The following is a 15393-nucleotide window of genomic DNA, read 5'->3' as shown; positions in this document are numbered from 1 at the left end:
TGTTGGGGATTTGTTCACCTGAGATACATGCTCTCATTTGAATAAGATAAAGCAGGCAGTCAGATTTGAGACAAGCCTTACATGTGTGGTGTTCCTGAGATACCTAAATGTTACAGTACAGTTTTGCTTTCTAGCTTTGAGTAGAAATCTTATCAGAAGGCTGCGAAGCCTTTTTGTACTGACGTGTGTTTCACATGAAGATTGATCTTTGAAAGTGGACCCTTCTAAGAGGGGGGAAAAAGTGCTTTATCATGAAACTCTCAGCTGTGTGTCTTACCATCAAAGTTTCTACCAGCTCTGGTCTGCGATTCATGACTTCACTGAAGAAATAATTTGTGAGAGGGGAGAGGATTGCAGCCAGTACATGCTCAAACTCACTTCAAGGCTAGCCTTTCCTTCTGCTGCTTTTCAAGGTCTGGGGCTGGGTTTCAAGCATTCTTTAGTGGTGATTAGTCATTTCTATTGTTCAGCTCCTCCAAAACATGAATTTCCTTTCCATCGTTCTTTTTTCCTGTTCAAAGAGAAGCCAAAGCCTCCTGGCAAGAAGTATTTCCTTTTTTTATTTTAGAAAGTCTGTAGAATCCTTTCAGAGTCTCATACCATCTTAATGAGTACCACTGATTTGAACATGCTGTTGTGTATATCAGTGTGCTGGAATGTGGAGCTCGGACCTTGGGTCTGCTTTGATGGAGAAGCTTCTGAAAGTTTCCCCCCCCTTCCCAGAGGACAGTACCAGTCTCAGTAAGTGTCACTTCTGTGTCACTGTGAAAACTGTTCTCTATTCTCCTTCAAGTATTGGATTTAAAAGGATGCAAGAGTCTGTAAGATGTGACTTTCAGTGTTTCACTTTCAGATCAGCAATGTATTTGATGGTCTCTTTGCTCTTTCAGCATCCTGAGAACCTGTCTGTCACACTTTAAAAAGGCAGAAATAGCTGAGTAACATGCTGCAGTTAAATGTAAATCATGGGAGTTCACTCCAGTTAAGTTTACCCCCTCACCCCCAAGCTGTAATTTGAGATTGTTGTGTGTGTGATGTTTGTATATTAGTTTTCAACGGTGATACTTTAGTGACCATTCCAGTCTGTTGCTTGCTGGCTTGTGGTGATGCATTATCTTTATAAACAGTGAAGGAGAATAGTATGTGGTTTTCCAAACAATAGCTGATATTCATTAAATGCCCAGAAAGGAAGAGAAGTGTTGGGGGACAAAAGAGAAGATTGTATGTCAGGCAGAAAAAATAGAGAACTTCAAGGAAGGGAAAGCAAAAAAAATCAAGCAATGGAGGAGTCTCTGAAAAGGTCTTTCTGTGTACTTTTAACTTGCACCTGTTTTGAGATGATCCTTTGCATATAGGGACAATAAATGCAACTATAGTGAGCTACTATGTACCTTAAAATAAGGCTCCAAGTTAATTTCTCATAGTTGCATGCTTGTGTGGAAACACAAGCAACTCGTCAGGTGAAGAAGGCATACCTGCTTCAGTCGTGAGCATCATGCCTCACACACTGCTGCGGTGCTGTGTTGTGAGTGCTGGTATGTAGGATTTAGCATGGAAGAAGTGATGGAATGCTGCTTACTGGAGACATATTTCTCAAACTGTTTCCCAGACTGGACCTGTTGTTTAAGGGCCTCTTGTTCAACTTGTTAATGCTTTAATCCTCTTCCATACTTTAGTTGCATGCTATGACAGGACTTGGGAGTTCAGCAACCCGGAGCAGCGCTTGAATTGTTAGCAAGCCGAAACATTTGCTTTGCAGAAAGCAAGTGATTATATGAATGATGGAAGAAAATGGGAAAAAGTTTGGAATTAACATAATGCCTCCCCTCCCATGGCTTCCTTATGGTATGAAAGCACACTTAGAAGAATTAAAAACGTATTATGTCCAAGACTTAACTTTGTTCTGAGTAAATGCAAAGCTACTTTATTGTCTGAAAAGGGAACTTGCCTGAATGAGTTGGAAAGAGTGGGGAACTGCATGTAGATAGAAATTATTTGAAAGAGAGACTTTCAAGCTATAGTTATTGGCCCGCTGGGAGGATTTGAACTGCTTCTGGACATGTGTGCAAAAGGTGGTTAAGTGGCTATATAAGAGGATTCCAATGTCAACTCAGGACTGCTAAAAAGGGTGCCCCCTTTTTTGCCCCTGCCTGATCATGCCAGCACAATGAGATGGTGGAAATTGCAGCTAAACTACGGTCAGTTTGGATGAAAACTAACAGCTTGCTTGTGCAACTCTTCAGCTAGATTGTTCCTAAGAACTTAAGAATGTTAAACACCTACTTGATTTTTTGGTTTTTTTTGTTTGTTTGTTTTTTTTGTGTCCTGTAAGTCAGCCAGTGGATAGGATGTGTATACGGAGGTTTGAGAGGCTCTTAGATTCTTACATTTGGGTTTTGTCAGCCCTGCTTGCAGAGAAGTAAAGAATTCACAAGTCATTATATCTCAATTTCTTCCTTCATATCATCCAGATTTGAGAGGTACGCATGAAAGAGCACTCTCATGAAAAGGAAGCCATAGGGGAGGCCAAACAGAGCATGGAGGAAAATGTTTGTGCTGCAGTCTAGAATTGTTCGTGAACTGTCCCAGGTCTCTGAATTACTGATGTGTAAAAGTTTGGTTTTTGGAATAATCTAGAGGCAAGGTTATATGCCTCACAGAGCCTAGACTTTGCTCAAGACGTGTTTCTGTTATCAGTTGAAATATTGCTGACCTCTAAAGGAACAAGCATGCTATACTGGACCAGCACTTATCTGCGTGAAGCAGAGCACTAGGTGCCTTTGCATCAAGTAAGTTGACCTGGTTTGATACAGAACAGAACTAATTTTCTTTTCAGTAATTTGACTTTTCAGTTAAGCCTCTTCTTAAGGCTTCTTTAAGAAGCCTCTTCTTAGAAGAGAGCATCTGTCGTTCATTTGGTGCCCAGCCCAGCCTAAACCATGACATAAGTAAAGCTTTGAATCGAAGTGAGGCACTGGATTCATCCCTTGAGCTCAGGCGTGTGCTTTCATGTGGTTGCACCTTTCATTCCAAGGAATTTTGTTCTGCCTATACTGATGTGACTTCTGAGGGTTTACCCTAAGTGGTAAACAAGTATTCATTTAACAGGACCTTTAATTTCTGTTCATAAAAGGACAAAATCAACTAGGAAAATGAGTCTTAAGTCTGTGTGAAAGATCGCACTAGACTTTGTATTGATTCGCTAAACTAAAATCATCTCTTTTCTTCTTACATGTTTGTTCCTTCATTGATGGAAAACTTGTTTCTAAATGAAATTGTGTGAAAAGCAGTCTGGTAAAAGATGTCCAGGTTGGAACTGGATTTGCATTCTTCCTGTCTGAATAAGACTTTTTGTATTCACTCACAATAATGAAAAATACCTTGTTTCAAGATTCAGCATGTTAGTTGTGTAGTTTGCAAGTATTCCTGAGGGATTTCTCTTCTCTTCCATCCTCTTAGTGGCAGCTGAGCTCATTTTTTGAGGGGTATGGTAATGAAGACTGTAGGTGCATCAAGTATTGGGCCATGTGCTTCCTGTGTATCTCCTTTTCTCCTCCCATCTGAAGAGCCACGAGAGGCGCAGGTGAGACCCGCCTTAGGTGGGGTGGGCAGCTCTGCTGTAACAGGGACTCTGCTGATCTCTCTGTCAGCCTTGAAAAGATCTAGTACTGAAATACTGAAATGTGGGCAAAAGCTCACAAGTAGCCTGAACTGGTGTGCTGGAAAAGCAGAAATGTGCCGCTGTTGCCATCTGCGTGCCCCAGCTGTCTGTTCTGCACTGGTCCCAGGATGATGGTGGGTAGAGCAGCTCCAGGGAGCCCGGGGCAAGGGTGCCCTGCCACATCGGCCCGTGGCCACCAGGGCAGGTGAAGCCGCTGGCTGGTGCAGGGTGGTAGGGGAGGAGAGCCTGTGTGTCAGAAACAAGGAGAAATTCAAACCCTTTTCTTATGACCATTGAACAGACTTATCTGGATGAAGCCATGGTCCCTGCAGCTACAGAATTTGAAACACCAAGTCTTGGATCATAGCTGTAGCCCCTTTTGTTCTTGTCATTACGTGGATTACTGCTGTGATTTGTAAAATACAAATTGTCCAGGCTGTATTCCGGCTTCTCAAAAACAGGATGTATTATTGTTCTCCAAATTCTCATGTTTTTTGGTCTGTGTGTTTTTTAATTCCTCTGTGTGTATGGCCTCCTCATGATGAAAGTGTCCCAAGCATTACTGAAGCAGCATCTTCTCTTGAAAGAATTTTAATAGTTTCTCTTCAGGAACTTCTACACTTCCTTTGACTTTTATTGACACAGTTGCTTTATGGGATGATAGGTTAACTCTAACCAAAAAAGAAAAAAAAAAAGACAAATTACTTCCTGGGGTTAATGACTGCTCTTCCTTTGCTATTTTTATGGAGTATAAGAGCCATGAGGTTCCCATGGAGGTTCCCTTCTTCACATTTAAAATTGGCTTAGTTGTTTATTCAGTGCTTTTTGTCAACAAGGTACTCTGCTGACTTAAAGCAGAAAACAAGCAGTTGGTTCTACAGGGAGAAACATACCTGTGAGAATCTGCTGTGACACTTGCTGTAGATCATGTCTGGTACTTAACTGGTAAACAGCACTTTCCAGGTGTTGGCTGTTTTTTCCCCAAAACAGGCAAAACTGCAGGTTAGCGGATATTCTGCATGTTTCTGTGAGTTGGCAGTATTTACATGTCAACCTTATTGTGTACGTGTCTGTGTGTATTGTTATTTACTATTAGTTTTTAGACTTCTAATGAATGTCAATCAGGTTGTATTTGGCTGCAGCCTCCCATACTGGAGGACAGCTTCTGATAACCACAACAACAGAAAAACCCACCCTTTGTAGCTGGAAGATGCCTTAACTTTTTTGAAGAGTTTCTTGGCAGGATCTGTATTGGAAACTTGCTTTTTGATAGTATCTAAAATTAAAGTGAACCACTGGAAGGCACCATGTGAAAGCTGCTGTGGAATATAAGGATGTAGATTGAAAATAGTTTTTTTTTTTCCTCCTTTTGTCATTACTAGCAGTCAGTGGACTATCTGTGTGACTATTTTGTAGTACTTGTTTTGGTAGACAGACGAGGTTGGAAAGTGATCTGGTACTCTATAGCAAAGAATACCTAATGCCTAGTTTATTTTCTTCAATCTTGCATAAAAAACATGTTTCTTGCTTAGACTTCTAAGTCAGTGGGATGTTGCTGTATGTGTACTCGACCTGAGGAATCTGAGATTTTTTTAGGACTGATAATGTTGGTGTAACTCCGGATTGACTGGAAATATCACTTCCTGTAGAAAGAAAAATCTTGTTGCATGCTCCTTCTAAAAGGAAAATGGGCAGTTGTACAGGGGCAATGTGAGGTTTTACACTCTTAATGGGAGTCATTCAAAGGGAGCAGAATTATTTGAGCAGAGAGACTCATTCCAGCCCAACCATACCCCTGCTCCTCAACAGCAAGGAGCGTGACGTGCTTGTGCCATTCTCCTGGAGTATGGATGGTAATCCAGGAGTGCTGGAAAACTCACTTTTGGTCATATTACAGAATCAAAGGCCTGTCATCTTGCAGTATTTTAGTAATAACAAGTTATCTCTGGAGTGAATTCTATGTGATGTGTTTTTTAATCGGGTTTTAAAATGTTCTCTTTCTGACTCAGTTTTGACTTCTATAACAGCTGCAGATTCTGTCCAACATTCTCATTTCCATGATAAATACAGCTTCAAGTATTTGTAAAAGTTATTTCGGTTAGGATAGTACTTATTTATACTACAGCAATGCATTTCCCTGAGATGACATAGTTTTTCGTACAGATGGAAGTAAACAATGCCAGTAGCTGTAGCAAAGTGGGCAATAGAACAGCTGCAAAACATGGCATTTGGCAAATCCCATAGTGTTGATTAATCCATTTTCTTTTAATATGTTATCTTCTGTTTAGCGCTATGTTGAATTTAAAGTAAATCGCACCCAACTCCAAAGCAGCTGAATTTATACTGCAGCCGAAATCCAATAGTGAGCGAGTTTGTTTGTTTATTTTAGATGAAAACTGGGATGATGATCAGCTTCTTGGATTTGAACCGTGCAATGAAAACCTTATAACAGGTTGTAACATAATCAACGGGAAGTGCGAATGTGACACCATTCGGACCTGTAATAATCCATTTGAATTTCCAAGCCGGGATACTTGCCTGTCGGCCTTAAAAAGGATTGAAGGTAAGCACTTGTCTTCAGTAATTCAGAGTTAGTAATTTTTCAGTGCATTTGCTGAAAAGCGAGAGTCTATTTCAATATGTTTTAGGATGACTTGGGTAGTTTCAGATATCTGTGGTCTTCTACTTTTCAGAAGACAGTTGAATGTTTTAAAGGCAGACAAGACTTCAGTAAGCTTGGCCTTCCAAATGTGTAGGTTTAAGAATGGAAGAAACTAATACTCTGTGCTTTGTGTGTTATGCAGATTTTAAGACTAAAACCGTTCTGTTTATAGTTCATGGTAACTTCCTTCCCATATCTTTAGCTGTAAAGCAGTGTGGAAGTCTCTTTAGATGTATTGATGTGACTGAACCATGAATAAATACAGTGGATTTTAATAGCAAAGGCATAGGAAAAGGAGTAGTTGTTGATTATACTTGTATCTCTTATATGAATGCATGAATTGCTATTTTCTTTAGATTTACATGATGTAGCAATACTGTATTGCTCGTATTTTTCAGTTGCCATGTTCCTTTGATTAGACTTGCATTAGACCACATATGTTTATCTTTTGCACACATACATGATGGGGTTTTTGTTTGTTGTTTTGTTGTTGTTGCTTATGGCTGAACTAGAAATGAGTTGTCTCAAATACATCAAGTTGGAATTAAATTCCTATGGCACACTTATAAGATTGTGTTGAACAGCTATCGAAGGTTTGATCTTGGACCCTTTCTATGATGCCGTAATTACTGTTTATTTTCTAGAGTGTCCAGGAACATGCAAAAGTTGATTAGTGGTGTGAACCTGCTTAATTAGTTTGCTTTAAACCAATGTTTAAAGTAAAAATTGAAGTAAAAAAATAAATGTTTTTGTAAGGCTATTAACCATATCTAAAGTTACTATTTTTGAGTTAAGGATGTGTGATCTGATGTCATCTGTCATGTTTGTTTTGTGATAAAAAAATTGTTTTTAAGCTACAGACTTTAAACAAGGAGATCTTGTGAGGAAAATGTAGCAGGCGGAAACATGTTCATTAGTGTTGGTTGTGAAGTTGGTCAGTAAGAAGCATACAAGTGCTTCGTGTGGTTTTTTTAGCTCTAGGAAGAGGAGAGGCACAACCTTTGGCCCTTTCTTGCTGTAGTAGCAGGCAGTATATGGGGTCTTAAGTAACCTTACTCACCACTTCTTTTTTCACTTGTGAGTATGTGACTAAGTCTGTAGTAGTTCAGCAGGACTCTATTGGCATGACAATTCATTGTGTGTTTAACTTGCTAAGAGAATCTGCTGTGGGTGCCTTTTTGGTTTTGTGGTTTTGTTTTTTTTTTTTTCAGACTCGGAAGAAATGGACTTAGTTTGTGGAATGGCATAACTAAGCAACCTCTTGTTTTGGCTAGATTTCCATTTTAAAAAGAACAGCATTTTAACCTTAGCCATGAGGTAACAATGCTCTAAGTGTAAACTGTCTGGTATGATACCGACGGTGCAGTTGTTTTTGAGATGTAATGTTCTTTTTTGTTTACTTGTTTTCTTGGTTTTTTTTCTTGGGGGGTGGGACAGGGGTGGGTGGCAGGCCTAGGGAGCGTGTTCTTCCAAAGCCTCAGACTATAGGGCTTTAGTAGAAGAGTTTAGGACCTGTTGATTTCTAATCCTTCACAGATAGGAAGGATAGCTGATGCAAGTGATGAAACAACAACAGCATCCTTAAATACCAGAAATCTGAGAGTTACAAGTTGAGTATTATAACAGTCCAGCTTGTATTCATAAGAATGTGAATTTGCATTTGCATCCTCGTACTGTCAGACCCTATCACTGAGGAACGTTTAAAGTTAAATCCATCGGTATTTCCTAATAGAAGGGCAAAAGTCATAGTGTAACTTTTGACGGCTGTAGTCAGTCAAATCTGCGTACTGTGTTTTGCACTGTAAATGCTTATTTTCTCTAAGTAGGGTTGGGAATTGAATGCTAACTGCTTATGGAGGTTGTTTCTTTAAATGCATTACTTCTTGTTTTGGTGATTTAAAATGTATGCTTCAGCCTGTACCTAAGCTAATGGAAAAGAACAACTTTTTTCCCCTTGTGCTTGCCACCTCCCTGTTTAGTAAGGAAGCCAAGTCTCTTAGGTAGAGTGGGATAGCTGTTTTGGTCTGTCTAAGCCAGTATTTACTGTTTGAGTATTTCAGGCTTTCAAAGTTTATAGTCTAAAAGTTGAATGAATCCATTTGGAAAGTCCACCTGAAACATGGCTTGGGTAGTATGCAAACCAGAGGGTTCTTTGAGCATGTTAAAGTAGAGAAATCTTTCAGTTTCTTCAAGGCAAGCTAAGTCTCAAACTGCAGTGTCATGGAAAAAGGGGCGATTCATAAGATCTGTTAAATATGTCTAAGATGTTTGTGAAATCCAAAGTACTGATGTATACTTCACTCTTTTGGCTTGTCTGTTAAAGATAACATCAGGAAGATTTAAAACTAGTAATTTAAATCTTGAAATAGAATCTGCCATGGAACATGGGACTGAGGGTAGTCAAACTTTCCTCACCACACTTGTTATGGATAATTAAATACACAGTGTGATTAAAAAGTCTTAAGTTGAGCATGTGAATGAACACACCATAGTCAGAGATTCTGAAGAAAACTTAAAGAAGAAAAGTGCCATCTAAGCAGCTACTTCCATGTATTTTCTACTTTGAGGATACTTACGAAGCAATTGAGAATGTTTTGTGGTGTTTGGTGACATGTGCCACTCTGCAAGATTTTTTTGATTTTCGTTATAAGCCTGTTCACGTGCTGATGAGCTTCCATAACACAACTGAGACAAGGGAAGATACTTAACCCTATCCTGCTGAGGGTAAAATGGGTAAGGTAGCTTTCCTTCTAATTATGGAGGTAATTGGGAAGGGGGAAGGTCCTATCAAGTGAACTCTATTTTTTGGTAGCACTGTTCTTAAAAGCACAGCTGAAATAGATTTATAGCTTTACAGAATATTTGACACATTAGAACCTAGAAAATTAGTAGTATACAACGCATCTAGAGAAATTCTGGCTTATGTGATTTCATTAAAGTTGCATAGCTATGACAAGTTGTCTTAGACTATAAATTCATTTAACTGAGGACCCATCTTTCTGTTTCTTGAGCAGTTGAGGCAAGGCAATTGTAGAGACTAGTCATGCTAGATCAGTGTGGCTTGCTTGTTCTGATTAAAATGAGTTCTGTGGCTTTTCTTTCTCTTTTTCTCTTTTCTTTTTTTTCTTGGATTTTTTTATTGTTTCCTTGAAAGAAGGAAGGGTGCGGTTAGGCTGCTCCAAGCATACTAAGTATACATAGGGCCATGCACAGGAGATGCTGGTGCTAATGCATAGTGTTAACAGTCATTGCCAGCTCTGTCAACCTGTATGGCTCACTGAAAGCTGCCTTTGCCTGCAGATGTGGAATCTGTTCCATAAATATGACCTGGCAAATAACAAGTGGGGAGCTGAAATCTGGAGTCCCATTTCCAAATATGAGTGCATATGTGCTAAGGGGTCGTGTCTTTTTCGTGGACTCTGGTTTCCCGTGTCTTTTTCGTGGACTCTGGTTTCCCGTGTCTTTTTCGTGGACTCTGGTTTCCCGTGTCTTTTTCGTGGACTCTGGTTTCCCGTGTCTTTTTCGTGGACTCTGGTTTCCCTTTCAAGTGCCTCTCTAGTCATCTTCCTTTTCTATCTAGTGCCTTAAGCTTTTCAGGCTGCGTGTGGTATTCCCTTCTGCGCTTGATGTCAGCTCTAGCTTGCTCACCCAAATTTTTTTCCTGTTAGCTTCATATGGATCTTTCTTTCCCTATCGGCTTGTGTCTGCCTGCCTTCCTGGGCTCCTCATATTTTGTTCTGCCTTTCTCTTTCTTTGCCTCCTTTTCTTGCTTTCTTTACCTACCTATTTCATACTGTTTTCACCCCCATTCACTTAAACGAGCTACACGAGGCAAATAAGACAACTTTACTTGTCCTTCCTTCCCAAAACCAGGCTGCATGGGCTCTAATGTCACATTGCTTGGATGCCCTTGATGGGGCCCGAAAGCCATGTTCTGTATTTTGTCTCCCTAAGTCTTGCTCTGCCCTGAACTGGGGAAGCCTGTAATGTGGAGAGTCTGTTTTAATCTCTACTCAAATGTGTGTAACTTGTGTAGGGGTGCCAATGTCTATTTGCAAGACAGTACAGAGAGGCTAGTGTGCGGTCTCAGTAATACAGGTAATGAAGACCGTTGTTGTCCCCATCCCATCCCCTTGTTTTCCTGGAAAACAGAAGGATTGGATACACTTGAAAGGACTGGTAGGTAACTTTTAACTAATCTTTATGTAGACATACTGCAAGTGTTAAGAGTTGTTACTTGAATAGATTATGATATAGCATAAAGCACACTTGGGCCTTAGAGGTCTCCCAACTCTATTACCAGGCTTGAAGTGCCTGCTTCTCTGCATGGAACGTCAGTGACTTTTCGTATAGAAGGTTTGTATAGAGGTTGTGAACCATCCTACTGTGAGGAAATGCATACATTTGGGGCTAGAAAGAAACTGTCTGGAAAAGCTATCATATAACTGAATAATAGTAGATTCCTGTGTTGTGTTGGTTTTTTTGTTTGTTTAAAATGCTTTTGCTTTTGGTTATTGTCTTGATGAGTGCCTGCTCTGATATGGTTCAGGAAATCCTGTGTTCTTGAGCTTAGAAAGCCTGTTTCTATTCAGGAGACTGCTAATGGTGACAGCTTGGTTGAACTTGGACTGCTGGAGTGGACTCTGGAAAATATGGCCAGAGGGTGAAAAGCGACGAGATGCCATCTGTCTGCTGAGCCACAGTAACAGGCAGAAGTCTCATAAGCTGCATCTACTCATTCTTGCCTGTGGGAAGGCAGCATGCCTTGTCGCCTTTCCCCTTCAGAGGCAGCAGCAGGTCTCTGGAATGATAACTCAGCTCCTTGAAAAGTGTTCCCTGGTAGAACAGCTATCTCCTCTTCCCTCTGGGAGGTGGGGGGAAAGTTGTGGGTCAGAAGCTATGGAGAGTGTAAGTGCCACCAGCCATAACAGAGGTGGTGGTTTTGTGTGTGTCTCAAGTTCTCTCAATGTATACTTGAGCTCTAAGAGGAGAAACACATCAGCTTTCTTTATCAGTTCATACTCTACCAGAAGCATAAGCATTTGCCGTGTCAAAATTAAGCCCTGTATTTTTTTGTATTTTTTTTTTGATGAAAGATGCAATTAATCCTTTAGGTAAATGAACACCCTTCACTTACACCTACCTCTGCATGTAAAACCTGCTGCTGATGCTAAGTTACTGAAACCCTTTTAAGAGCTGTGTCTTGGTTACCTGGCTCGCACCTTTCTAAGCTATTCGCTGCTGTCCTTCATAGGTGAAAGGAAAAGGCATTTTAAGTTGCTGGTATCTATTAAGGTGGCTTATTGCAACATACTCATTGCGTTCCATTATTTTTACATGTAACTGAATAACTTCATACTGGCAAATGTTGCAATACCTGTTAGACCAGTCCTGGAATAACAAATATGAGAAGGTAATTTTATTCTGAATGCTTGTTTGGTCGTCGTTAAGTCTGATTTTGTGTTAAACTTCACTTGTGTGGTCTTAATGGCTGCAGCTATGTTGAAAAACTAGAACAGAATAAACCTACCTTTATGCTGAATTATCAGGCAAGGAGGGGAGTGAAATACTTTCAAATGTGCTTAATCTGATACACTTTACACTTCTCTCACATAACAATTAATGTATGTTTTTGCTCAAATAACCGAACTTTGAAGGTTGGCATGTATTTGCAATAAGGAATGCAGTTGTGGCAAAGGTCCAGATTTTACCCTTGAATGTGCTTGTGAGAGCCAAGTAAATGCATTTGAAGGCAAAATTTCAAATGAAACACACAGGAAAATAGCAGTATAGCTTTTGGCTTTTGTTTCTGAATACCTAGATAGAGAAGGAAAAACCATTTCATGTGGAAATAGTGAAGATTAGGCATACTGATATAAACTTGAATACACAAAGAAATCTTACAAACACCAAAAGGGAGGAGAACTTGCTCATTAATTGATAAGAGGGTCTTGTGACAGCAGCACATCTGGCAGTGCAGTTGCCTTCACAGCGTAACAGAGTGGTGTTTAAATTTCCAGATCTTGTCACTTTTCTGACTCTAGCTCCTCAGAGGACTGTTCTCTGATGAAGGAAGTATGATCTTTTCCTAATGTATTGGCTCTTTTTGGCATGTCCTATTTTTAAGATGAGTTATCACACAGAGAACATCTGTGCCATAAAATTTCAAGCTAACAGTAAGAAAACCTTGCAGAAGTTTCAGAAAGATATCAAAAGGGAAAACTGACTTTCATATTTCTTCATTAATGTGGCTGGATACCTAATTTTAGGCTTAATTATATTATGAATAATGCTGTTTGTATTAATGGGGGAAAAACTGCATTGCAGAAACTGTTAGGAGGGAAGATTGAAGAAAACTTGAAACTGAGCAGCTGGTTAAAAAAGGGGAAAAAAAACATGGAAGCATTAGCATCATAGAAATTACTTACATTTGTAACTAATGCTGTATCTTTACAATTCTATTTCTTCCTCGCTGTTTTATGTAAATATTGTTGTTTCTACTGTGTAGGAACTGAGCTTATTTTCCTTTTGTGTTACACTTGTTCATGTGAGCTGTTGTGCAGATTGCCTTTCTTTCTTCTACATCCAGATCCCTTGGGTATTAATGCTTATGGAGAGGGTACTGGATCTTCAACTTGTGACACTTTAGTTTCCTTGAAATCTGCAGTTTCCGAGATTGCTGTGGACAGAAGTGTAACCTTAACTGTAGGCCTTGGGATAGGACTGTGTGACAAATGCATTCTACAAAGCTAGCAATCAGATGTGGATGGTCAAAGCGTGGTTGTTCCTAGAGACAAAGGAGCATTCTTCTTGCCTTTTTCTGTTTCAAATGCTTACCTGCGTTAATCTGAAACTGAATACGAGATAACCTATTGTACCTTCAGCCTCTGTAAGAGAAGGAAAAGAGCTGGACAGGTATCTTACAGCTGGTAAGATCTTGCTTTTGATAAGTTCAGTGCCTTTGAAATGTTATTTTCCATGCTGGCAAGTAGGCTCTGCTGAAGTATGTCCACTTTAACTGTAATGACAAGTTGCAGGTTTTAATGAATGTTTGACCTTAACTTCTCTTGTAACTGGGCAAGAGAGAGAACATGGAGCAGGTGACTTTCAGCAGAATGCTTCCAGATGCACTGTTGATTAAGGATCAGAAGTTATCTACATGTGACAGAAGAGACCTGAGCAAAGATCTCAAATTGCATGGTGTGTAAACACCAGGTTAACATTGCATGCTAGCAGGAAGCTGTATTCGCGTGGCACTTGGTGTGCAGGGTCACAGGTCTTGTTTTGACAGGGCAAGTCTTGTTTGGATATATGCAGCACTGATGCTGACAGAGATAATTGAGTGTTGGATGATTGTATCCAGTGATAGTGGTATCAGTGACATACTGGTCAATATGACAATTGTAATGCAATGATTATGTGTCTATAAATAATGAGTGACAATTTGTTGGAAAATAAAGTTGTCTTTTTTTGTGTGATCACCTCCAGTAGACTGTATAATTGTCTCTTTAAAAGAATAATATACAACCATTTAGAATTACAAGGTGTTGGTGTAGCATGGTGACAAACTATTTTAGCTTGTCTCCAAATGTAGGCCTTGAATTATTCTGTGAAGTGGTGGTGGTGTTTTTTCTAAATAGAACAAACACTGTGCAGCTTCCACAGCATCAATCTAACTTTCTGTGCAATATAATGAAGTATCATCAGCAAAACATTGTCTGTGATAGCATGTATGGATGGAGAGTAGAGTTGAAGCAAGATCCTGTGAACCAATTGGATTTTGGTGGAGAAATTGGAGAGATCCAATTGGATCTCTTCACCAATTGGAGAAACTTTGGTGAAGTTGGAAATCCCTTGCAGAGGATGGAAGGTGGGAGGGCAAAGGAGAAAAGAAAGAGCTGTGAAAACTTCCATTGGTTCCTCTTGAGAGCAGGCTGTGGGTAGGATGCTTAGTAATCTTTGTTTGGCCAGGCATCTTTTAAGTAGAGCAAGGATACTCATATAGCTGTTCCAACTGTACCCTTTCCAAGATGCTTGAGAATCTAACTCAGTCTATGCTTTCCAACTTAAACATTCCAAAAATGTGTGTGAGCCTGGTTTTTTTATCTCTATTCACTACTAGAAGATGGAACACTTTTTCCACCATATACAAAGCACTTGTTGATTAATATGGTAATAGAAGATGCCCCTGTCGCAAATGTAAAATTTCTGCCCTGTAAGAAAGCAAAACAATTAATATTGCAATAGAGTTGTGATATTCGTGTGATAAAAAACCCAAAATTATTCCCCTACCAAAAATGTTTGGGTGTTGTTTTTTTAAATTGTAATAATATTTTGTTCTCTACATTAACTTTTCTACACTGTTGTTTCTCTGTGCTGTTAAACACAGGGGAGGCTTTTTAAATTGTTGGTCAAACCCTTGATGCGTAGCTGAACTCCTGCCCCCCCTCTTCCCGCCGCGTCTTCAGCCTAATGTTCCTCTCAGCAGTGGAGCTGACCTGTGAGGGAAGGATCTCTAGCTTGTTTCCACATTCAGCAGAAGTGTATCAGAGACTTAATTGTAATAACCTTTGGAAAATAATGTAAGTAGGATACCATCCTAGATTTATCTTGGGGCTGTGCGTTGAGCACTAGCACTTTTTTAGAGGACTTTGCATTACTAACCTCTTCTCTCCAGGTTATCAGTCCTTACGAATTTGAATAGCATTAGATCTGTCTGGTGCCATGTGACAAATCCATAATCTGCCTTTCCCTTTTAAGAAAGGAGAGTGTTTGTGTGTGTGTGTGTGTGTGTGTGTGCGCGCAAAACCATTCTAGGTTTTCCTGTAGCTGTGACTGGTTCAGTCTAACTAGCAGTAATCGACCACTGACAGATCCAGTGATCTAGGCAGGAAGTCTTGTTCTGAGCTTATTACTCCTGTTTACCCATTACTCTGCCCTTCTAGATTCAGTAAGATCAAGTGTTGCTTGACTGCACCCTCCTGTCCCCCAGAAGCACCCCCTGCATAAAACTTTTTAATAAGTTCCTCTTACAAAGACCTCTGAGAAGCACTTCTTGCCTACCCCAGAG

General features: G+C 39.9%; 1 protein-coding gene across 2 annotated transcripts in view; it reads left to right on the top strand.

The window, feature by feature from the left end:
• The window catches only part of CRIM1 (cysteine rich transmembrane BMP regulator 1), a 194356-nt gene that overhangs the window by 8611 nt on the left and 170352 nt on the right, over positions 1 to 15393 (top strand). For both annotated transcript variants that reach the window (XM_054194091.1, XM_054194090.1), the window contains exon 2: positions 6051 to 6224. In XM_054194091.1, coding sequence (XP_054050066.1) covers positions 6051 to 6224 — 174 coding nt within the window. The remainder of the gene's footprint in view (positions 1 to 6050; positions 6225 to 15393) is intronic.

Source organism: Rissa tridactyla, chromosome 3 (genome assembly GCF_028500815.1).
Source record: "Rissa tridactyla isolate bRisTri1 chromosome 3, bRisTri1.patW.cur.20221130, whole genome shotgun sequence".
NCBI lineage: Eukaryota > Metazoa > Chordata > Aves > Charadriiformes > Laridae > Rissa > Rissa tridactyla.
Note: the sequence above shows the minus strand (reverse complement) of the source record. Positions and strands in the feature narration are given on the sequence as shown.